Below are 24,940 nucleotides of genomic sequence, written 5' to 3' on the forward strand. Positions count from 1 at the left end.
GAGAGAGAGAGAGAGAGAGGGGGGGGGAGGGAGGGAGGGAGGGAGGGAGGGAGGGGGGAGGGAGGGAGGGAGAGAGAGAGAGAGAGAGAGAGAGAGAGAGAGAGAGAGAGAGAGAGAAACATTGAGGTGTTACAGTATTGTCCAGTTTCTGTGCCTGCCTCCTCCCTGTCCTTTGTGGCTGAGATGGCGTCTGAAGGTGACAGACACAGGTGACACACTGATACATCCTATAATACATCACTGTCTCAGAAGAACCCTAGTGGCACACACAGTGCTACTGACTCTGTGAGTTAGATCTCCTCGGTTCATTTTCTAGGGAGCTGTAACTTAAAAGCAAAGACCAGATACAAGGCATAAACATGCCTTAGATTTCATAGAATAAAAAATAAAACTTGTGCACAGGGCCTGGGCCACGGCTGTCTGTGGTGCCCCCACCTACTCGCTTAGATTTGTCTGCAACACACTAAGTTTAAAAAAAAGGACAAACACAGAAATGAATGTGGACTGACAGATTCAGTCTTTGTCTATAAAAACTGTGTTGAAATAATTCCTAACTATATGCATTACTTAGCATAGCCCCAGGTGATTGTATAAGCAGTGTGTCTGTCTTTGTTAAGGGAGTAAGTAAGCAAAGACTTGGGGCTGGAGAGGTGGCTCAGCAGCTAAAAGCACTGGCTGCTCTTGCATAGGGCCAGGGTTTGGTTCTCAGCATCCACAGAACAGCTTACCACCATCTGTGACTCCAGTTCTAGGGGATCTGAGACACTCTTCTGACCTTTGAGGGTACTGCAGACACATACATGCAGGCAAACATCCATATGCGCACAAAGTAATAACAAAATAAATAAAATTCAGCCTACAGCCACTATAAAACAGAAGCAGCTTAACTTCATAACAGCTCGTGACCCACCTGTTTGGCCTGGTCAGAGAGGCCCCCACACCAGAATCCCTTCTTTCTCTGACCCCAGTGGCCTCCGACTCATTCAGAGAAGTCCTGTCCCTTTCCACATCACTAGGTGTTGTCCGACCTTCTGAGACAGAGTTGCCTTCAAAATCTAAAGTGACCTGATTAGGAGACGGGACCGGGGACAGACCAGGATCCCCTGCCAATGTCAATGCGTCGTGACTTTGCAGTTCAGGTAAGATGGTTTTTGACCAATCATCCACTACCTCTTGTATGCCACTGACGTGCTGCAGAATGTCATCCAGCTGTGGAAGGAGGCCATCTTTCTCCAGGTCCAGCAGGTCTCCTGTGCTGGCATACAGATGTGAGCTGGGGACATTGTCATAGATACTGACGCGGCTGGCCCTGTGGCAGGAAGACATGAGTCTGGGTTCCCTCATGCCAGGGCCCTGTTGCCTACCCAGGGAGATACTCCCGGTCCTCCAGTTAACCCCATTGCTGTTATCTGTGGGGGAGAGGCTTTCTATAGAAAGTGCCTTGGGGAACGTTCCTGGTTTGTGATCCTTGGGAATATGGACCACCAAGTTCTCTTGGGAGTGAAACCCATGCACATGGTCCCCTGTATCTGGTATTGCTGTCCCTGCCAGCACATCCAGGTCCTCCAGGTACATGCCGCCACGCTTGTTGGCCTCGTGGTGGCACTTGCGTTCCTTCATGCATGGAGTGCTCACGTGGCTGTTGCTTTCCAGAGGGCTGTTCTCACCACTGGACTTATTGGAGCATGGGAGGCCTTTCCTGCAGGCAGCTGAGGGTGAGGTCTGCAGACCTCCGTTGGGTATCTGGACACACTGCATGGTCTTAAAGGACTCCGGCTCCTGCTGCAGCACAGGCCTACTGATGACCAGGCCACCTGTCCGCCCTGGCCCCTTATGCCTCCCGAGTGCGCCCTTCACTCGCAGGGTATCCATGCGCTTCAGAAAGGACTTGGCCCTGGTCCTGGTGGGTTTCTCATTCTTGGGGTGAAAAGACTGGCTGACACTGTCTCGGGGAGATTGAGGGAGGCTGCTGTTGAGCAGGGTGCCCTCCAGCGCAGGCGCGCTGTCAGCAGAATGATGCCCCGATTGGCTGCGGCCGTCGCTGCCCCCACTGCTTTCGCTGTGAATGGAGCAGACCTCTGGCTCGCTCAGATCTGTGAGCACGCTCTCACGGCTGGCTGTGTTTCTCATCCTAGGGCCTCCTGGGGACCCGTTTCTGTCTGCCCCGGTGAACAGCGTATGCAGGTCATCCACACGGGACCACCTGCGGCTGGTTCTCTGGAAAGTCCATTTGTTGCTGATGCACAGATCTTCCTCATCTGAGTCGTCACCCTGCAAAACATAAGGAAAACGAACGCTAATGTCCATAGCTCATGGCTACATGGTGGTTCCATTTTGTTCCCTGTCTTCCCGGTCACACTGGCAAGTGTGACTTTCCACCACTTTTTCCTCCCCTGTTCTTCTCATTTACCAAACCTTCATTCTTATATATAAATGAAATATATATGAATATATATGTGAGTGTGTGTGTAAATATTATCTATTATATAACATGTTATATAATATATACCATATTGGGGGAACCATAAATATATGGTACATATTATATATAATTTTTCAATCCCTTCTTTGTTTCTAAGGCATTTATATATAATACATATTTTAATAGTTCATTAAATATATGCATATACAATTTTTCCCAATCCTTTGTTTCTAAGGTATTTATATATAATATATTTTAATATTTCATTAAATAAATATATAAAACTTCCCCAATCCTTTCTTTGTTTCTAAGCCATATATATAGTATATTTTAATATTTAATTAATGTATATATAATTTTTCTCAATCCTTTCTTTTTCTAAGGTGTTTTCTCTGACTGTTTACAAAGGGCATTAAACATCATCTGATTGGACAGTGGAGACAGTATCCTTTCCAAAGCAATTTGTCCATGTCAATACGGACACTTCTTCTTCCCCAAACGACTCTCTGCAGAGTTCAAGGACCACCATTTACAGCTCTTTCTCTGAACCTTGGCCTCATTACACCTCAACATCAACACTTCTTACCTTAGTCTCTAACACTCTCCATTCTTGTCATATATACTCTGTATATGTTGACGGCAAAATTGCAAGCTGACCTCTGAAAAGCAGTATGGTCTGCACCCATCTAGAGGTCACCCTTGAAGACAGCACAACAGCGCTGCTCTGGCTACCCAGTTCCTTGTGTTTAACGAGCCTGAGTCAGAATGCCCCTGGCTGCACATACCTTCCAGCTGCTGGGGTTGCAAAGTCTTGCATTCTGCATGTCACACACTGACCTACCTATTTTCTTCCATGGAATTTGCAGCCTGTGACACACAGACTTCTGCATTCCCTGAGGCTAACAGTGTTGTCCCTGCTTGGTTTTTGTTTTTGTTTTGTATATCTCTTGGGCCAGGAAATTATTTACTTCCCCCAAATGAACTGAAGCGACGGCTTCTACCCCTCCTTACCTTGATCATCATGAAGACCCAACATGAAACTGTTTTACAAATCAATTTCCAGGTTTGTGTCTTCACTCTGATTTTCTTAGTATGGGCCTTCAGCACTTCTCTCTGGATGTATTACAGGAAAAATCTGGCTAGGATCCTGGTCTCTAGAATGTTCCTCATCTAACCAGCTTCTCACAGTATGACCCATTTTCTTGGCTTACCACTCTCCACTGTTAGGAACAGGACTTGTGTTTATTCATCTTGTTCAGAGTTAGATCCTCCCGAATACCACACCCATGAGAATTGTTTAATTTTTGTTGTTCATTTTATTGTTAATTGAACTTATCTTCAATTGGCATCTGGTTATAAGCCCAGGCTCTGAATGACAGGGTATCACAAATGTCCCTAACCCCCTGTGAAGTAACTTTCCATTACCTAGGAAGTCAGACTAAAAATAGGTCTGACTCATAGGTTTTCCTCAGGGAATTAAATAGGGTTGCTCTTTTCAGTGTTTATTCTATTGTTTAGCTTTTTATTCACCTAGCATCCACCTTAGCTCCCCTAACTTCTCAATATATTGTTTTCAAGTATATATTTGCATATGCATATGTTCATATACATATTCATATATGCATATACTTGCATATGCACATATATGCGCAAAACACAATTCTTACTGGACCCTTCTCACAGAGGCTTAATCTGTCCAAATCTAGGCTCTATCTAGATTGGCCTCAATTGGAATTCAAGCATAAAGTGGAAGAAAACTTATAAGAATTGCATGTCGTTTCCATCACAGTGGGAAGATTTAGCTTTGTTTGTTTTTTTTTTTTTTGGTTTTGATTTTTAAAAAATAAATTTTTGTGAAGTCTTGGAGGAATAACTTGAAAAATTAAAACTGAGCATGGAGCTAGGAGTAGAAAGTAGGCTTTCTGATATGTACTAGTTCCTCTCATGGTTTTTTATCATAAAACAAAACAAAACAAAAACAACAACAACTAAATATCTGAGAACTCTTGCTACATAAGGCACCACAGATGCATAAGTCACCATAACACCTCAGGATGAACTTACTGGAATTTCACAAAATATTTTTGGGAGCTAGAAGCCACTACCTCTAAAGAAAACATAGACGTTTAAAAATAGAAACTGTAATACTTAACATTGGTTCCAACTACTCGCCCCCTCCACCCCCATTACTAACACAAGAAACCCACATAAAAGTTGGATAAAGTCTCCTTTATTTAGGTTAAGAAAGGATGCCAAGCCAGGCTCTCAAGACTGGAGCCAGAGAGCTGGTCTCTTCAGGGAGGCTCAGAGAGCTTATTACACTGGCCTTAGCTGGCAGGAAAATAATCATCTGACAAGATGGTAGACTCCTTGAAAAAGAGGAATAGTAGAAGGACATGCTGCAGTAACTAAGTTCTTTGAACCAAAGCAAGCAAACAAAACCAAAGCCAAAAAAATAAAAAAAAATAAAAAATAAATGGCTAAGCCACAGAAAACGAAAACTTGTAACTATTGTTTTGCACCCAGTGCAGAAAACAATCCAAAGCAACCCCATGCTGCATCTCTCAAACTACTAATCGTGGCTCAGGGTGAAAATGGGATTTTCCATCACAACAGAGAAGATGCAACTGTACTACACCAACACACAACCCACCATGTTGTGATAACCACCCTCATTTGCTCCTGTTTGTCTAGACTGGCCATCCCTAATCCAAATAATTCAGTTTTAAAATGCTCCAAAATCCAAACATTTTTGAGCACTGACATGGTGTGTTAGGCAAACATTTCCACACTTGATCTTGTAGTTTAAAAAAAAAACAAGCAAACAAACCAAAAATCCCAAGCAAGCAAGAAAGTAAGCAAGCAGATAAACAAAAAGCACACTAAAAATGTACATGATTACTTTGAGGTCACATGCACAAGATGTTAGTGAAATATCAATTAATTTCACACTCAGATTTTGTACTCATCCCCATATAATATAGATAATACATTATTATATATTATACATTTACTACACACAAACACACAAAACATCTACATTGTATTTATGTAAATACCAAGGTTCAAGAAATATCTCAATACAAATCACTGCTGGTCTAATCAGCATTTTGGTTAGAGAATAGTCAACCCGTCACCTCCTTTAGTCAAGTCATCTCAAAAAATGTTGCATGTGAATCCACAGATTTGTTCAACAATGTGCCATGTGGTCCTGACCTAGAATGTGCAAAATCTGCACACACACCCCCAAATTATTGTAGAGTGCAAGTTGCAAGTGTTCTTCACATTCTTGGGATGAAGTGAAGTGTCAGGTACATGGCAGACTCCTCTGTAAGATTCTTAGTGTACTGATTGTTTAAGAGACTCTCAGATCTCATTGGTTGCTCTTTTTGGACTTGAAAAAAACAGTCTGTGTTTATATAGAAATGTGAAATGGAGATCTAGAGAGCTGAACGTGTTTATAGAGAAAAGAGACCCCTCAAATTGACTTCATTCTCCAGGTAGTTTAGTGTAGTGGGCGTTTCTGATGTTGTAGGTCCTGTTCCCCAGTTGGTTCTTTATCTGTTAGTAAAGAAAGCCATGGGCCAATGCTAGGTGGAAGGTACAGGCGGACTTCCCCTGGAGGAAAAGGGGATTCAAGGAAGGAAAGAAGGAGCTCCCCATGCTTTGGAGAGAGGAGAACCAGGCAACCATGTGAGATCTTGGGAGGAGTTGGGGCCTGTGGCCACTACTATAGGCTGGTGGTCAGGGATGTTTGGCAGGGGCTAGATGGGACTAGCCACTGAAGTTTAGGGCTGGAGGGAGGTACAGAGCTAAGAGTATTGATAAGGGCAGATTTTCCAGGTGGGAGATAGTAGCACCCAGCAATTGTGCCAAGAAGGTGAGTTGAAAAGGAACAACTATGTGTCTGTGTCTCTTATCTGTGGATTCAAGGGAAGCTGGGAGGGGGCTGGTAGCATGGCCAGTTCCTAGAGCCAAAGGCTGATAGTGTGAAGCTAAATGCAACGGTTTAGCATGCTGCAGAAATACTATGGCCATAGAACATCAGAATTTTAACAAGATAGAAGGTTAAGGGCTGTGAGTGTGCTGCTGTGAAGGTGACTACTGCCGGATGCTGCTCTGAGGGTCTGGTTAGTAAGCTGAAATGGATAGCAGCACCTAGGCATGATCAAAACCCTGAGGGCCACTGAGGCCTGACCTCTGGAAGCATGCCCCAAGGTCATGCTTGATTTAAGCATCATGTCAAAAGACAGAGATTTAGGAATCAGTTTTCTCCATCACAATATGGAAGATGACAGAATACATATATAAAGTAGTTCACAAATAGAACTAAATGCAATTATATGTGATGAGGCTATGTAAACTCTGAAGTGATGCCAGAGCTCACACAGGGTGAAGACTGCTAGCCACCCTCCAGTACCCCTAATCTGAAATGCTCCAAAAGGTGAAGTTTTGAAGGCTGACATGATGGTACAAATAGTACATTGTAGACCACAATGGAGGCAGTTCAGATTAAAGGCTCAGCTTTGTACCTCAAATGACAAGAGCTCAAGTCCCAGCACCCAGAGATTTCATGGTGTCTACGTACGGGTCATACACAGAGGCAAAGGAGAAAGGAAATGTAAAAGTAATAAAATAAATCTTTAGCAAAAAGAGAACTTTGCTTTGTGCAGAAAATTAAGGAAAATATTGAATAAAATCAGTGAAGATAAATGAATTTCATGGAATATTTGGGCCCATCTCCAACATACCTTGCTGAATGCATAAGTATTCAAAAATGTGGAAAAAAATTAAATATTTTTTCTTTCGCATTTTGGGTAAAGAGTATAAAGTATGGGTTAAGATATACAAGCTTTTGATGGGACAGAAGGATATCCTGTGAAGATGACATTGAATGATGTAAAATATGGTTACTCTATCCTTAAAAATGATTTATTTTTATTCTGTGTGTATGGATGTTTTGTCTGCATTTATGTATGTGTACTACATATTTATCTGGTGCTAGCAGAGGCCAGAAGAATACATCAGATCCAGAGTTTACCTCCAGAGCATCATATGGGCCCCACCATTTGTTTCACACAGAGATACCATAAGTCCATAGCTTCATACCTGTAGGATATGGCTAATGATGACGAATGAACTTTGAAGTTACAACACTACCTAACTTCATTCTGAATGGCAGGCATTTGAAGGAATAGCCTAAGCTCTGAAACGATGCAAAAGCCTCATTCTGCACTGTTCAGCCTAAGGTCAATTTCTTTATGGTTGCTGGTACAAGAAGTAGTTTAGATCTGTGTTATTCCTTCTGTGCACCATGGCCAGCTAGCCTAATTAGATGACACGTGCAAAGCTTAGTCACATTAAACCCTGTAGATACTCAGCACTGTTTGCACTGTGCACATTGGCATTTGTTAAACATGGAGGCTAGGGTCCTGCCACTCAGTAGACACTTTCTATTTAGTTAATATAAAGAACAAGACGTTTTGGTATAATAGTACATATTTAGTGTACACACTTTCAGCAAAACATGTACAATTTTGTCATGTTTACCTGTTTCCCAGTCTGGGTTCTCTATACTCAGTCTACTTATTTTTTTATTTTATTAGAAAGAAGTTCTGTGCTGATCATATCTAATACTAAAAACATTTTTCTTGTATTTTCTATTTATTTCTTAAAATTCATATTTGACAATTCATTTCTGTTAAAATTTATAAAAAGACATCAGTGTTGACTGGAAGAGAAAATAAAACACACAGGTAATTCAGGCTTTTGGGGAAATTTTGTTTTAGACCTTTTATCTGTGAAAGGTCAGCTATACACAGTTTAGGTTTTCATAGGCCATATAGTTTCTGTTGGAGAATCTATTCCACACTGCTGGGAGTGACTGTGTTCTAATAAAACTTTATTTATAAAAACTGGAGCAGCAGCTTCCCAGGACAGAGCAGAGGTGTTGCTGTACTGAGAAAGAAGCCATATTATTCTGTGCTTCTTCAGAGAAAAGGAAAAGTGTCAGGTTTACCAGCCATTTTTTACATGAAGACTTTTTGATTTAATGAGTTCATCCTGCTGAAGGACTTTTGTGTGTGTGTGTTGCTCTCTGAAGGAGATCGTGGGGACTGGGTAGGATCCCTCCCAATATAGAGGATTCTGAGATATCCATATGCTCTCTGTAAGTCATGTCTGTCAAGATTTCCTCAGCCGCTCAGGTGATGGCTATTGTATTCATTTCCTCTTACTGCCTCGGCTGCCTACAGCTACCAGGAAGGACTGTGTTTGGCAGGAGATGCAGGGCGTGGAAGTCAATGTCCCAGGGGTGAGGATGGAAATTGGGTCCCTTGTCACAGTTTCAGGAACTCAGTAATGCCCTTGGCATCCAGCTGAGAGGGTCCTAGCCCTGAGGTTTTACTCACAGAATCGGTGTAGCTTTCCACCATTGGTCTTATTAAAATGCTTACTGTAGTGGGAGCCTTCTAAAGAGCTATCTTTTTAAACACCGGCCGCTAGGGGCCATTCAATGTCATCGTGATGCTGGTGTGGATCAGTCGGTAGTAAGATTTGTCCAAGAACTTGGATCTGCCTCGTTTTTAGTTTGGGTGAGTCTCCTGTGTTGGCTTTTTTCTAAATGAGAACATTCTTTACTAAAATTACATATTCCTTCTAGATGAATACCACTGGAAACTGAGGAATGGGCTTTTAAAAACACAACAAAACAGGTTAGGGGAGCCATACAAGTCTGCAGCTGTGACAGGGTGCAAATCCACAATTATGCAGACATCTAGAAGCTAAAGTTATAATATCCATGAACGTTACCCAGGCCAGTGAGGCAGCCTACTGGGATGCAGGAATGCCCTCCTTGGCATACTGGCTTCCAGCCTTCAGAAATGCCTCCCGGTAGGGTTTTGGTGAGTCTGTAGCTGAGGTACATAATGAGGGTCGACAGCCCTCCACTTGAGGGCAGATGCTAAGCCTCACGGATGTAAGTAGAACAGACAACAAGCCAAGCAAGACCAGGCTGCACCACATTCACATCTCTGAGGACTTCCTTTTTGTTCCTTGACTCAGCTCATTGAATCTTCAAAATTAAACACAATTTCCCAAGACAGGCACAATAAACTGTGGAACTTGGTATTCAAACAGCAAGACACATTCCTGATGTAAAAACAGTTCACTGTCTGTATGGCTTAGACCAAGGGACTGACAAACATTTGGGTCCAGAACAATTCTAACAGTTTTTGAAAGGCGAAGAGTTGGTTGGGTCGGCAGAAAAGTCCATGCCAGCATTTATTAATTATTAATCACCCAGGTTGCCCAGAAAGTCCCCAGAGCCATTCCACAGGTCCAGCTGCCTTCCAGGGAGTCCTACAGCCTTGGATGATTAAGGCATGTGTGGACCACACTGAAAAAGTCAAGTCTATGATTCTTGCAGACTGGTGATGAAGATTCTGTTTCACAGAACATGTAAACAGGACACACTGCTGTCCTGTTCTTAATTCTCTTTCTTGATCACTTTCTATTTCCATCCAAAGCTACCTGTGGCTTTGTGGGACACTCGATTCTCAAGTCCCTGATTCTCTGTCCTATCATTTGGCCTAGACTTGGTCCCTATTCAAAAACGTGTTTTTGTTTGGTAATAAAATAAAGGACCAACCTACAGCCTATGTCAGGGCCAGATCTCAGAGCTTACGCTGGGAGTGTGCTGTGTGGCTGCCTGGAACCAGCCACAGACACTGCCCAGGACAGAGACTGACAAGTGAGGGGGCACCACATGTTTTTATTTGAAAATTGTCTGTGAGTCTTCAACTTGCAATGTGGAAAGCAGTATTCTATTCACATACATGTATTTGCAAAGCCCCCACTAAGAGGGGAGGGAGAGTGTGTGTGACTGCAGCTGACATACAGAAATACCCCGAGCAGGTCACAATACCAAGGTGATTAATTTGTAGGTTGCACAGAGAACCTTGAGAACGTCGTTCATGGACATCTTGCCTGAGGGTTCTGCAAAGCATGTAGGTGACAGGGCAAAAAGCCCATCACCACACATTGTGGGCAACATCATGTATCATTAGTTTTTGACATTCCCTTTTGTGAGAGATCTGCAGAGAGCAGCCACCTTGTCTTAGACTCCCAGGAACGGCTGCATTTGGTTTAATAAGAACCATGTGTTATAACCAAAACAACATCTGACCTGCATGCTTCAAATAGTAAGGGCGCTTCTCAAGGGGTCTATTCAGCCAGACAGCTGTTGGGAGGTCTGTTCCCACATTTTAAATTTGTTTGTGGCCTGCATAATTCGCTCACGTTTGACTATTTCTCTGGATATTGTTTTTCATTCTCCTACCCCCTCAGCTGGAATCCTTGGTTCCCAGCTCCAACTCCAAATTGCTTTTAAGATGAAGTCCAAGCCAAAATGACTTAGACTCCTTGAGAGGTGCTACTTCAGAGTAGAAATCTGGGGGTGGGGAAGGATTGGTTTTGAAGGTTAGGTTACTCCAGGGTCAGTGAAGATGCATTAGATGTAATTATTGTTCTGTGCAAACCAGAATAAAGGACACCAGATTTGGCTTCAAAATAATCCCAGATTTGGCTAATTACAGATGGAGACGCTACATTTAAAAAATTGTCCTTAGTGAATTAATTCTGAATGTCCTGGAGAGAACCCATTCAGTGAGACTGGAAGCAGAGCATAGGGAGGTGGAGCTTTGGGTTTGAAGCCAGCTGCTCCTAAAGACACTCCTGAGGTCAAAAGCCTTCTGCATGACTCACCCAGAAGCTCAGAGCACATGACAGGTTTAATTTCCTTCCGCAGAACCCAGAGAAGCTGGACAAGAGCGAGATAATGCACCGAGCTCAGATCCTCGATGATAGTCATCAACGGGAAGTAAACTTTGGTTTTCTTCACCCACAGTGCTTAAATCAGGAGTGCTGCCCACTAGAGAGCTGGGTGTTGTCTGATTTTGGAATATGCTCGTAGGCTTTATCAATTAATCAGAAACTATGATATCCACACTCATCTGAAATCCAAAACTTCTGCCTACCATAACGGCACTCAAACAATTTGGGTTTTACAAGTATTGGTTCACACCTGTCATCTCAGCACTTGGGAAGTAGAGGCGGGAGAATCAGGAGTTCGAAGCCAGCCTTGAGTACAAAGCAAGTTCACCGCAGCTAGTTACAAGAAACCCTGTCTTTAAAAACTTAAAAGGAAAAGTAAGCACTCAAAAAAGATTTGGGCTACCGTGGATTTTTAGATATATTATGGATGCTAAATCTTTTGTTCTTTCTTCACGTTCCTCTCCTTCATCTTTTCCTCCTTTTCTCTTTCTGTATGGTAGACTGAATCTTGGTCCCAAGATATTATACACAAGTGTCAATCACTGACCTACATCCTCATCTTTAGCACTTCATTTCACAACGGAAATTTGTTCACAAGATGTCCTGTGAGAAGCAGGGATCCTAGAAACCAATTTCTTGTGACTGGGGCAGAGTGGCTAAGAACAGGGGTCACCTGATGCCTTTACTCCTGTCACCAAATGAACGTGCCCAAGAATGGATGCATCTCTGACTTGCACTTGAAAGAAAAGACGTGACAGGAACTATCAGAAGATGCTTGGTTTGGACCTTTGGTTTGGTCAGCCCTTCCCTGAATCTCTTAATCTATTCATAGATGTGGAGACCCTGGAGTCAGAAGTGGTTTGACAGTTAAGGCTGCACAGACTTCTGAAAGGTGAGGCCAAAGAACTGAGCTATTTATTTCTTTATCCAAACCTTCTGATAGAAACAACAACAAGCCATGAAAGTCAAAGCAGTGAAATTGCAAAACCCAACTTCTAGTATGGTCTTAAAACAGACCTATTCGTGACAGTGGAGAAAGGATGGGGGGTATTTGGAGAGGAAACAAGATGGTGGGGTGGGCATGTGATAATATTGCCTTGCCTTAAGGCTTCTTCTTTATTTTAAAAGATGTGTATCTCCCATGTGTGTTTGAATGTATGTGTGTGCCATGTGTGTGTGCATCTCATGTGTGTATCTCCTGTGTGTGTATATCTCCCATGTGTGAGTGTGTGTATGTGTGTATCTAATGTATATGTCTGTGTATATCCCATGTGTGTATCAGTGTGTTTGTGAGTGTCCATGAAGGTCAGAAGAGAGCATGAGATCCCCTGGACTTGTGCTGGGAACCAATTTCCTGTATTCAGGAAGAACAGCAAGGGCTCTTAACCACAGAGCCAGCTCTCCAGCCCTGCATGTTTTTCCAGTCTCGGAATATGGGTTGATCTGTCGGTGTGGTCATGGTCTCCACAAGGTGCACCCACCTTTTTCCTCTGGAAGTTCACATCAAGTCTCATTGAGGCACACTTGTTCAACGTATTAAGTCGTCTAAAAAGAAAGGAAAATTCCATGATTTACTGATGGACCCAAATCTTCCAGTCTGCTAACCTTTCTTTATTTCTGGCAAATCTGAAAGTGAAGAGTCCACTATTGCAAGGCAGCTCTGCATCCCTAGAAAGTGATTTAAGATAGCTTTACTCTGTGCGCTAGTCTCTTGATCAGAGAGCCTACTAGTCCCCAACGCTTTTCCTGATCTAAACCCAGGCCCTTTCTGGCTTCCCATTCTACTGTTCTTAGAAACAGTTGCAGTTATTTGAGCTATCTTTCGCCAGCACCTTACTCCTTGTCTACTGTCCAGACCATCATGGTATGGATCCCCTCAATCACAGTTTTGCTTTTTAGTTTCCCTCCTGCTCTGCAGCAGTAAGTACACATGGGAAGACAATTCATACTTCAGTGATAAATTACTCATGCTGGCACTTCTCACAAACATGTATGTTGAAGCCATAGCCCCACAGAGCCCCACTGAGCCCCAGCCCCAACTGAGGTTGGAGTAAGGATGTCACTAAAGCCAAATGAGGTCACAAGGGAGGAATCTCTATCCTCTGGAATTATAGTCCGGGTAAGAAGAGATACCAGGGTATGCAGGTTTGTTCTCCTATCTCCCATTTCAAGACATGGGGAAATGGTGGCTTTCTCTGCCAGGAAGGAGGTCACCAATAACCAAATCCTTGATCTTGAAGGGTCTAGCCTCTCAAACTGTTAAGCTGCCCAGTTTATAGTATTCTGCAGAGGCAGCATGTGTTAACTAGTAAATACATTTGCTTCTCACCCTCAGCTGGACTCTCAAAATTAATCTCAAGCAGAATTCCTGCCTCCCATGTGGCTCTCGAACCGAGACCATCAGAGGGAGATTCAGTCCCACATCTGATGGCTTCGCCCCAGCTGCCACTGAGAAGGAAAACCAAGACAGTGAGCAGGCATGCGCTCTTGTAATGTTTCTTCCCGCCCTCCTAAGTTGGTCTCCTCGTTTACCCGCTGCTCTGCTTGCTGCCAAGGGAAAGACGGCCCTTTTGCTTTTCTAACTAGCTCTTCATTCTTGTTTCTGATGACAACATCCACTGTGGTGTCTGAGTCTTTGCTATTTATATATCAGATTCTCTCGACTGCTTTCCTCTCTGTGCCCATTCTGTGTAACTAACCAAGCAAGTGACCATCCTCTTCCTAGCCTGCCTCTCCCCTGCTGCTTACAGCGTCCCAATCTTCCCCTTCTTTTTACTTCCTTAACCTGCAGAGAACATCCTCAATCTTCATTTATTCTGTATCTTAGCTCATGAGATCTCTTGGCGAACAGCTTTATTATTTTATGTTGACTTTGTTTTTAAGTTTGCTGTGGGTTAAGATACACTTATGATGCTTTCTATCCTTGCCAGTGTCTTAGCAGCTCCTTTAGCGCGTTCATTTGGCGTTTTAGCTGTTACCTCATGACCTTCCAGTTTGTGTGATTACGCACTGAGTTTGTTCTTTGAAAGCTGAAGATTCATTTTCTTTCAATCTCCATCCCTACTCGCTCCCTTTGCCTGATCCACATGTGGGTGTGTTACAGCATCATACACTATTGATAAATCCATACTTGATGGTTATTACAACCATAAAACTCTAGTCCCACCTATATCATACTTGCGTAATTTTTTTTTCATTCTCAATTTAGTACCCATATAGATTTTTACTTAGTGTTCTTGTGTGTATACCAAATATCTCCAGTTATCTGAACCCCATCAGATGGCCTATTAGCTTCGTTCTGTCCAACAGATGTCTCTCAGGTCCAGTCTGGATTTACTGCTCTTGGTTTGCTTTTTATCATAAGCTGATCATGTTTCTTACACTTGAGACTCCTCTGAAGGAATCTACTGTTCTGGAGTGAAACAAAAGGCCTGGGGATATCGATACCTAGCATAGCAGGCATGTGGCCCTGTTTCTGACAGAGTAACTCATCCAGCTGTCCCTGTGGGAGGGACAAAAATTACTCAGATATAGACTAGAGATATAGATCAAAGTAGCTTCCTACTTTTCCACATAATTCCAAGCAACGCTCCCCCTTTCGGGCCTCCCACATCACCGGCTGTCGGTGATCTTAGAGTCTCTGTAGTGAAGACTGAGTCTTAGTTTGAATTTCTCCACTGACTAGTTAGATTTTGTCTCCCGAGCACACCAGGTCTTCTACTGCAGCTTTATTCTCCTGTTTGGGAAATGTCTCTGGGTATCATTTGCTTTTGTGAAGGAAGAGGTGACCCTGAAAGCTGGTGGGGTGTTTTTGAAGCAAAGTGAAGTCAGTGATTAATAAGCTAAGTTCTGACCAATAACTCTTTGTATGCATAGATCACGCATTTCTAATTCATTGAGTTTTGGCCATTATAAGTAGCCTCAAGAGAGGTAAAGAACATTTCTCTGCCCTAGGCTTCCTCTTGATGAAGCTACCAATTACCATGTCACCTCTCAGAGGTCTTCTCTTTTCCATCATTCGTACGTTAGCTTTGCTCATTCTTGGTTATTAGTAAGGGAATTATGTAGTAGGCATTTAAAATTATTTTTATATATGTATTTGTCTACAAGTGTGCATGTGCACACATTCATGTAGTGCCTGCAGCGGCCAGAAGAGGGCATTGGATCCCCTAGAACTGGAGTCAGTTGTGAGCTACCATATGGGTGCTAGAAACCAAACTGAGTCCTCTGCAAGAGCAAAAGGTGCAATCTTCCGAGCCACTTGCCAGCCCCAGCTGTGTTGGCTTAGAGATAATTCGGCTAGGCTCCACCCAACACCTACCAACAGCTTTGTCACCACCCACTGCCATTACTACCTGTGCTGCTACCAGGCAGTGTATAAGAGGCTCACTACCCAAGACCCCCCTTCTTCCACCTTTTTCTTTCTCTATTCCCAAGTGTTCCCGGCTGGCCTCTCTTTCTCTGTCTCCCCCTTTTATCTGCCTCTACCCCCTTTTCCAGGTCCCCACTCCTGTTCCCTTCCCCCACAATAAATCTTCCTTATACTAGGTCTGTCATATGGCGTGATTTCTCAAGGGGACAGCTTGGCAGGCTCCTGCCAGGTACTCCCTTACTCCTGCCACATTATGCTACGATTTAGATTTCATAACAGTGTGGTTTTTTGATGTGTGAAGTTTTGTCGTTGCTGTTCAGTGCATGTTTGTTTGTTTTATGATAGATCTACGTCGGTAAGCAAAGAACTAATTATTACGATTACTTGGTGAGTAGTTTTTCATATTGTGAAAAATACAGCTTGCTGATGTACCATCAGGTTCTTTCTTTCTTCTTTAATTAACGCTTCCCTAGTTACCAAATCATGTAGTTTGTTTTAAGCAAAGCCCTATTTCCAGCAGTGGGCAACAATTACAACTTGGCATTATCTTTGGCATTTAGACTATGACTCCACTCACTGCCCTCTTATCACAGAGGCACAGACCCCTTGCATACTAATACATGTAAGTACTGTCTTTATAGAGCACATATCAAAATGCATATTTAGGATTCAAACCTGAGGAATCCTGTTTTTACTGTTCGTGAGCATACTGAAGCATCTCACAGCACCTCAAAGTACATTAGACGTGAACGTCGCTTCCTCCCGTCGGCCCTGCGCCCCGGAGTTACTTTGCCGACCACACACTGCCCATGCCAGTGTGTGGGGTCCTTTAGGCTTTCCAGGTTCAAATACTAAATACTCTGCACTGTCTTCAAAACTGCTTTGTTTTGACTAAGCACCACCACTAGGCAGGCCATCCACACTAGAAAAGGGTCAACCTGAGACTGACTCTCAGGCTTGGTTGCTCACAAAATCTGGTAAATGTTTCTGTGATACTCCTAAAGTCTTGCCTCTTTGGTCCTAACGCTCTTCTCACCATCCACAGAGAACCAAGCAGTATCGGCCTCTAGTTCCAATGCGAGCGCCGGAATGACTTCTAGTCTCGATGGATCCCACCACCTGTTTATAGATATATGATGGTTCTCACTTCAGTCACTGATAGGGCAGACAGGTCGAAGGTAAATTTCATGTCATCAAAGTCGAATGCACTTTAAGATGCTATGAGATGCTTCAGACAGACTGTGCACTCACAATGGTGTCAAACAAGACAATAGTTCTGGATTAGAGGCTGATGAGAGAGTCCACTGCTGCTTTAGGGCTTTCTTGGATTTGCTGCTGTAACTGGCAGATTGTCTTCCTGGCCAGCTCCACGGATGTTAACAGCTCCACCTAAGAGTGCTGTGTTAATGAAAAGGCATTCCTACTGTCCCTTTGGCAGCTCTTCTATGGGGTTATTCAGGGAAGGATGCACACTGTTTATCCAATATACTCATCTACCACACGTGTTCCTCCATTGTGGCTGGAGGCGCAAACAAACCATCTGATTTTGTGAAAAAGATTTTTGATTTACTACAGGCACAGGAACATCAAAAGGCTCATTCTTCTTCTACTTAAATATACTTTATGTATTCCTGATACATGGAGACATTTTATTAGTTTTGAAAGCCGGAAGCTAGATTTATTTTTATAGGCTTGGTTTTTTAAGTCACACCTAAACTCAAAATTATTTCTCTCTTTGAAGAAAATATTCAGGAAACCTTATTTATACAACGCTATACACAGTATCTGCTAAAGCACTCTATTAATACGTAAAGAATTCTCAAACGGAAGAAGTCAAACAACTTGATTTTTTTTTACATGGTCCAACATGGTAAGGAGATACTTCTAAAAGACAGTCTACAAATGGCTGTAAGCACACAAAAAGTTGTTCAACATTTATTTGTCATGGGAGAAATACAAATTTAAATGAGGATATACTACCGCATGCACTCGAGAAGGCTCACATGTGAAACACTGACCATAGGAGCTAATGAGATTGCTTAGCGGTCGGCTTGGTGGTCGAGAGAACTTGCTGCTCTTTCAGAGGACCCAGGTTTGGTTTCCAGCACCCATTTGGAAGCTCACAACCAGCAGAAATTCCAGTTCTCTGGCCTCCAACATCATCTTCTAAAGTTCAGAGGCACCAGGCATACACAAGGTACATAGATATGCATTCTGGAGAAACATCCAAACACACAAACTAAAATAAATAATCTAAGAGAAAAATAGCTACAAAGAGAGACCAGAGACACAGGAGTCCCAGCATACTCTGGACAGAGAAGAGAGACGATAGAGAACTCGCCTCCCTCCGATCCCCAGTTCAAGATGTATAAGGAAGAATCAGCGATGAAGTTGGATGGGAAAGCGGACAAATGGACCAATGGGGCAGGGCTCATGGCTTCAACTAGAGCTCAGCAAATATAGTGCTTGACCTTTACAGAGGAGCAAAGGCCAGGTAGGAGATAGATACAAAGTAATCTTTTAATAAATGGTCTTGAAACATCTACATAGTCACATGAAAAACAAATCAACCCAGGCAGACTTTCTGCGTCTAAAATTGATGTGTTCCGAGTGGACCACAGGCCTAAACATCAACACACAGCTGCAGGGTTTCAAAGTGAAAACAGGACAAAACTTAGATGGCCTTTAGTGTGTGATGACCTTTTGTTTTCGACATCAAAGGTGCATTTGAGTGATAAGATGTAAAAGTACTGCGGATACAGAGGATGAGAGGGCTAGAAGGAGACCGGAAGAAGACATTTATGAAACGTATCTGATAAATTATATAAAGTATTCAGAGAACTTTAGAACCCATGATAAGAAAGCAAATGGCCTAGTTTAAAGATAATTTAATTATTTTTATCACAATTATCTTCATCATAAAAAGAGACACTATAGTAAAATATAATCAGCGTTGGGCTGGAGGGATGGCTCAGTGGCTGAGAGTGCTTGCTACATCCGAAGGCTCACAACCGCCTATACCTCCAGCTCCACAGACTCTGATGCCATCTTCTGGCCTAGAGGTATGGCACTCATGTGCAGGTTCGAATGAAGTCACACAGACACAGGCACAGATACAGACACAAACACAGACACAGATATATACACACACAGACACACAGGGACACAGACATACATATTCACACATACAACACATATATACACACTCACACACAGAGACACACACACATACACACAGATATACACACACAACACATATATACACACTCACACTCACAGACACACATACACACACAGGCATACACACTTAAACACACAGACACAGACACAAACACAGGGATACAGACACAGACACACACAGACATGCACACAGACATAGACACACTCAGATACACACACAGACACACACTCAAAGACACAGATATACACAAAGACACATACATACACACACACAAACACAAGGGATACAGACAGACATACACACAGGCATACACTCTCATACACACACAGACACATACATAGACACACACAGAGACACATACACAGACATATACACACACACACATTCACACACACAGAGACATACACACAGATATATACACAGATACACATTCACACACAAACAGACAGAGACACAGACTCAAAGACACACACACACAGAGTCACACACTCTCACACAGACACACACACAGGCACACAGATAAGACATAACTTAAAGTCTTCGGTATCACATGTTAATTGCAAATTAAAGCAATCATGAGCGCCACTGCTTCTTTAAACAGTGCTGCTGAAGGATTGAGTGACAGGAACGCTCGCTCACTGCTGCTGACGATGGAAACTGGCTCAGGTTAGACAGATGAACAGATCGTTACTGAGAAACACACCCGTTGGTATTCACCCAAATAGGTTTAAGATTTATCTCCACGTGTAAATGTGCAAACACTCGGTGTTTACGACCACTTTAGTCATCACAGTGAAATTCAAGAGTAATCAAGCTGTCAAGTGGCTGGAAAGATGAACTATGGGACAACCAGACAATGGAATGGTAATTAGAAACGAGTTATAAAGACGCAAGTGACTATTAAAGGCCAATATGAAAAGGCTGTAAATTGCAATTCTAATTGTAAAGCATTGTGCAAGAGTTAAAATTATGGAGGGAGTCCAAAGTCCAGAGGTTGCCAGAGACTAGGAAGACGGAGGGATGCCTAGGCAGAACAGAGGGTTTTTAGGGCAGTGAAATGCATGTCTGTCGCTACACACCTGTCAAAAGCGCAGAATTAATACAGAAAGCAGGGGCTGTAATGTATCCTGTGTACTTCATGCCGCAACGGGTGGACGGCCCTTTGGGGGATAGTGATCGTGGTGGAAATGCGCCTATGTGCGGCCAAGGGGCAAATGTGGGCACTGTGCATCAGTTAAAGGTTGTTAGGAACCTCAAAGGGCTCCAAAGGCAGCTTTAAAAAAATACCATTTTTTATTATAATTATTATTACTGATCGGGCTTTGGAATTAAGGATATAAAGTGATGTGCATTTATTTTTCAGAGATTTCTTCCTTTGCACATGTATTGTGTGCATGTGCTCATGGGGGTGTGTGTGCATATGTGTTTGCAGCGCATGGTTGTGTCTGTGTAGGCCAAAGGTTAACGTTGAGCGTCTTCATGTCTTCATCTTATGCATTAGGGTAAGGTCTCTCATTTAAACCCGGAGCTCATCAAATCAGTCTAGATCGGGGGTTCTCATCCTTCCTAATGCTTTTATCCTATCCTCATGTTGTGGTGACACCCAACCAGAATATTATTTTTGTTATTTCATAACTGTAATTTTGGTACTATTATGAATTGTAATATAAATATCTGTCTTAGCCCAGTGAAAAGGTTGATTGGTTCCCCCAAGGGTCCAGATCGCCAGCTTATTCTGAGGTTCCCCTATCTGTGTGTCCCATGTATTAGATTACAGAAGAGTGGTCATGCCTACCTGAGATTTACATGGGCACCGTCTCCAGCTTGTGGCCTGTATGTCTTTTGTCTATCTACTGTATGTTAATTAGTTCTCAAAATTATCATCATTGGAAGCAATTTAGAAATGTTGGGTATAATTTCAATCTCCTTATACACAGACCATTCTGAATCTTGTAAAACATGAAAGAAGAAAATACTCTATGTATCTCTTCAAGTGTGATACAGCATTATTGGTTTGTGAGTTATTCCACATAAGGTGAGGTAAACAATGGTAACCTTTGAAAGCATCCAGACTGGATGAAACATATACCATAGAGATAGATAACAGAATTGCCTTTCTCAGATTTGGCTCCTGAAGGTAAGAAATATACCACACACCAGAAATATCCACTATGCTCTGTCAAAACTGCTATAAGACTTGGTGCAAGTGAAGCCAACCTTCAGCGAGGACAAATACATGGTTCTGGCATTTATTTCTACTTAAACTTAATTGTAAGTAATAAGACAAACTCTCGAATGGTCTGAGGTGGTCAATTTATGATTGCCTGGCAGACTGTTCCAACATGAATAAAAATTTCAATTATAGAATGTATTTTGCTATCCACAAATGGACTGGACTGGAGCCTCTCCCAAGCTTATACCTTAATTTATCCTTCTTATAATTCTCAGAAGCCTAGAACAGTGGTTCTCAACCCTCTTAATGCTATGATCCTTTAATATAGTCCCTCATGTTGTGGTGATGCCCAGCTGTAAAATTATTTTTGTTGATGCTTCACAACTGAACTTTTGCTTACTGCTGTGAATCATAATGTAAATATCTGTGTTTTTCAATGGTCTTAGGCCACCCCTGTGAAAGGGTCATTCAACTCCCAAAGGGGTCAGGACCCACAGGTTGAGAACCAGTGGCCTGGAAGGCAATTCTGCTGGAACATTGCATGAACCTATGGTATCTCCGGATCATCGCTGTCGTCTTGGTGAAGTTAGAACCACAGAATCCATCAGCACGAAACATCATAGCCTACGAGCTGCACCGGGTTTGCCTGTACTGTGGAGCAAAGAATCAGACCAAAGCGAGTCAGTTCAATGGATGGTAAGGGGACAGCTCTGGGCCATTTGTACTGCCTCTTTCAGACGAGGAGTCAAGCCTCTTGGGAGGAACATTGGCTCAAGGGAGTCAAATATGGGTAACATCCAAGCTAGATGTGATGTAGGTCCTATCTCCTTCACCTATTGCTTCTGTTTACCGAGGAGTCATTTTTAGTCAACCTAGAAAATGGATGCATGCTGCATGCATGCATGGCCTGGCAGTCCCTTTGCACTGAAGGAGAAAAGCCCTGGTTGGCCCATTTCTCTTTGAGCTTGTAGGAATCTGGGTTTCGTTATTAATGCAAGGAAGGTCGTCTGAACCTGAGCCTTGCAGAGGAAATGGTGATGAACTCTTCCATTTGCTGCTGTTGACATGACCTTGTAGACGGGTGAACACATCACCAAAGGGTGCTTTCATTTTGAGCACCAAACTTAGGGTTCTACTGGGGAAGTCAGAAGGGAGAGAAAAGCTGATAGCCATCTATCTAAGGGTGTGTGTCCTGTGCCCCAGGAAGAGGCTGAGAATACAGAGATGAACAAAAGATAGTTCTTATCCTGGAGGCTCTCGAAGCCCCACGTGGGCTGTGAGCATGATAACTAGGAGAAGAAACCAGTCACTTCCTGAGTGCACTGGATGGAAAAGATAACATTCGAGCAAGACCGTGAAGGACTGAGAGAAGATACATAGGAGCGGTGTGGGGACAATGGGGAGACATTATGCTGGGAAATAGCACCATACTTAGATGACATACTTAGGTGAGATAGAGAATAAATTTAAGAGGGGCAGTCAAGAGGTGGTGCAAGAATCGAGGTGAGGTACTGGAGAGATGGCTTAGTACTCCAGAGCACATGCTGCCCTTGCAGGGGACCCAGGTTCGATTCCCAGCACCCACACTGGTGGCTCACAACTGCCTATAACTCAAGTTCTAGGGCATCCAATGTACCCTTCTGGCCTCAGTGGTCACTTGCATGCATTCGGTGCACATAAACTCGTGCAAGCACATACATACACATAAGTAAATGAACCATATTTTTAAATAATCTGAATGTGACATTGCTGCTCTATTCTTAATAGCCAGCGACTGGAAACAGTCTAGATGTCTATCAACGGAAGAATGGATTAAAAAAAATCTGCCATATGTTTATACAGTGGAATATTAATCAGTTGTTTAAAAAATAAAATTCGCAGGCAAATGGATGGGGCTAGAAAAAAAAAAACCATCATGAATGAGGTAACCAGACTCCAAAAGACAAATATGGTAAGTGTTCATTTATATGGATATTAGTTGTTAAGTCTTCCACAAGAAGGTTACAATCTGCAAAACCACAGAGGTTAGGTAAAGAGTAAGGTACTAGAGGAGAGGGATGGATCACCTCAGGAAGGAGATCTAGAATCAATACTTATGAATGGAAGGGGAGGGGGACTGGAATGGAAAGACCAATGGGGAAGGGAAGGGGGGATGGGCAAGGGAGGAAATACAGGGAGGGATGGCTAAAACTAAGCTATTTGAGGGGCTGCAAGGAAACCTACCACAGTAGAAGTTCTTATGTTATGTATATATATGAAAGAAATCTAAATGTTACCATCAAATGACAAGGAAGACAAAGCCCCAGGTGACTAAATAAGACCTTCAGTTCTGGGAATAGGTTACATCGAATTTAGTTGTTGGTTAATCAGGCCCTGTGAAGAGCTCCAAACAACTCAGACTGTTGTTGCCAAGGGTATGGTTCCTTTCCACAAACCTACAGTAAGGCCCTGATGCTGAAGGCAACACTTACACAACTTCTTGAAGACGGAGAAATCAAGCTGGTGCCTACCCAGAGCCTTTACCCCGACTGATTAATGCTCACGGTCCTGGAAAGTACTCTGTACACTACCAGAGGAGAAATGTACATGCCAACCCAGCTACACACCCTGAGCTCTACAGTGCTGACCTGCTTGCAAAATATGCTGGTGCCATAGTGGCTCAAAGGTTATGAGAGTAATCAACTCCTATCCAATCGGACTTAAGACCCGACTCCATGAGATGGAACCCGGTACCTGACACGCTGCTTGAGTGGTCAAGAGCCTAAGTCTAGATAGGGCAGAGACCTAGGGGAGAACCAAACACTACAGTTTGGTTAATGGCATAAAGCAATAACTGACTCCTAATGACATGATGCTATACTCGTGTAGATCAGTACCTTGCTCGGACATCATTAGAGAAGCTTCGTCCCGCAGCAGATGGGAACAAATATATTGACCCACAACTGGACAATGTGCAAAGCACATCCAGTGACATCCAGAACACTCAGTCCTAAATGGGATATTTCTATCAAATCTCCGCCCCTCCCCCATCCCCCAGAGCACAGGGAATCCTGTGGAAGAGGAGGTGGAAAGACTGAAGGGCAGAGGGGATGGAGACTGCCAAGGAAACACAGTGGAGACTGCCTTCTGAACACAGTGGGACCAGAGCACCTACTGTGGCAGCATGTGGAGCCTGCACAGGTCTGCAGCAGCTGAGGTTTCAGTGCCGAGAGCGGCAAGTGGACCTACGTTTCCATCCCTGACCCAGAAGCTCTCTCTAATTGATAACTGCTTGCAAATGAAAAATTAGTTTTCGCCAAAGGAGTCTCACAGGTTACACAAACCACATTTAAGGGCAAGCCCCATGTTTGGCTGTAGAGGGCTACCATAAGACAACTCAATGTTCTCTCTCTCTCTCTCTCTCTCTCTCTCTCTCTCTCTCTCTCTCTCTTTATATATATATATATATATATATATATATATATATATATATATATATCTCACAATGCTTTGTTTGTTTTTTTCTCCCTTACAGATCTTTTTGCCTGTATAGTATGGTTGAGCTTTTCTATATTATGGTAGTGTTTTTGTGCTGTGGGAGCATGCCTGTGTCTTTGTATGTATATGTATTTCTTGTACTTTTTATTTGGCCCTTTTTCTACTCTTTGCTTTGTCCTATTCTGATTTGTTTTTTACCTTATCTTTTTACTATTTATTAGATGTTTGTTTGTATTGTAATGAGAGAGACACTGGGAAAGAAGGGGGTGTAGATTTGGGTGGACAGGAAGTTGGGAAGGATCTGAGGGGAGCTGGGGGAGATAAAACCATAATTGGTATATATCGTATAAGAAAATCTATTTTCAATTAAGAAAAAAGAAACCTGAAGGATAGATAGCAAAGTGGTAAAGAGGATATCAGAGAGGGGAGGATACCAGAGAGGGGAGGATATCAGAGAGGGGAGGATATCAGAGAGGGGAGGAT

The 24,940-nt window shown here is 42.9% G+C and overlaps 1 protein-coding gene across 3 annotated transcripts in view; it reads right to left on the reverse strand.

The window, feature by feature from the left end:
• Stard13 (StAR related lipid transfer domain containing 13) overlaps positions 1 to 24,940 on the reverse strand; it is a 161,054-nt gene that overhangs the window by 25,316 nt on the left and 110,798 nt on the right. For all 3 annotated transcript variants that reach the window (XM_028779737.1, XM_028779736.1, XM_028779738.1), the window contains exons 4-5: positions 12,736 to 12,799; positions 911 to 2,271 (exon numbers count right to left, since the gene is read on the reverse strand). In XM_028779737.1, the coding sequence (XP_028635570.1) occupies positions 911 to 2,271; positions 12,736 to 12,799 (1,425 nt within the window). The remainder of the gene's footprint in view (positions 1 to 910; positions 2,272 to 12,735; positions 12,800 to 24,940) is intronic.

The sequence above is a fragment of the Grammomys surdaster genome, unplaced genomic scaffold (assembly GCF_004785775.1).
Source record: "Grammomys surdaster isolate TR1022 unplaced genomic scaffold, NIH_TR_1.0 362, whole genome shotgun sequence".
Classification (NCBI taxonomy): Eukaryota; Metazoa; Chordata; class Mammalia; order Rodentia; family Muridae; genus Grammomys; species Grammomys surdaster.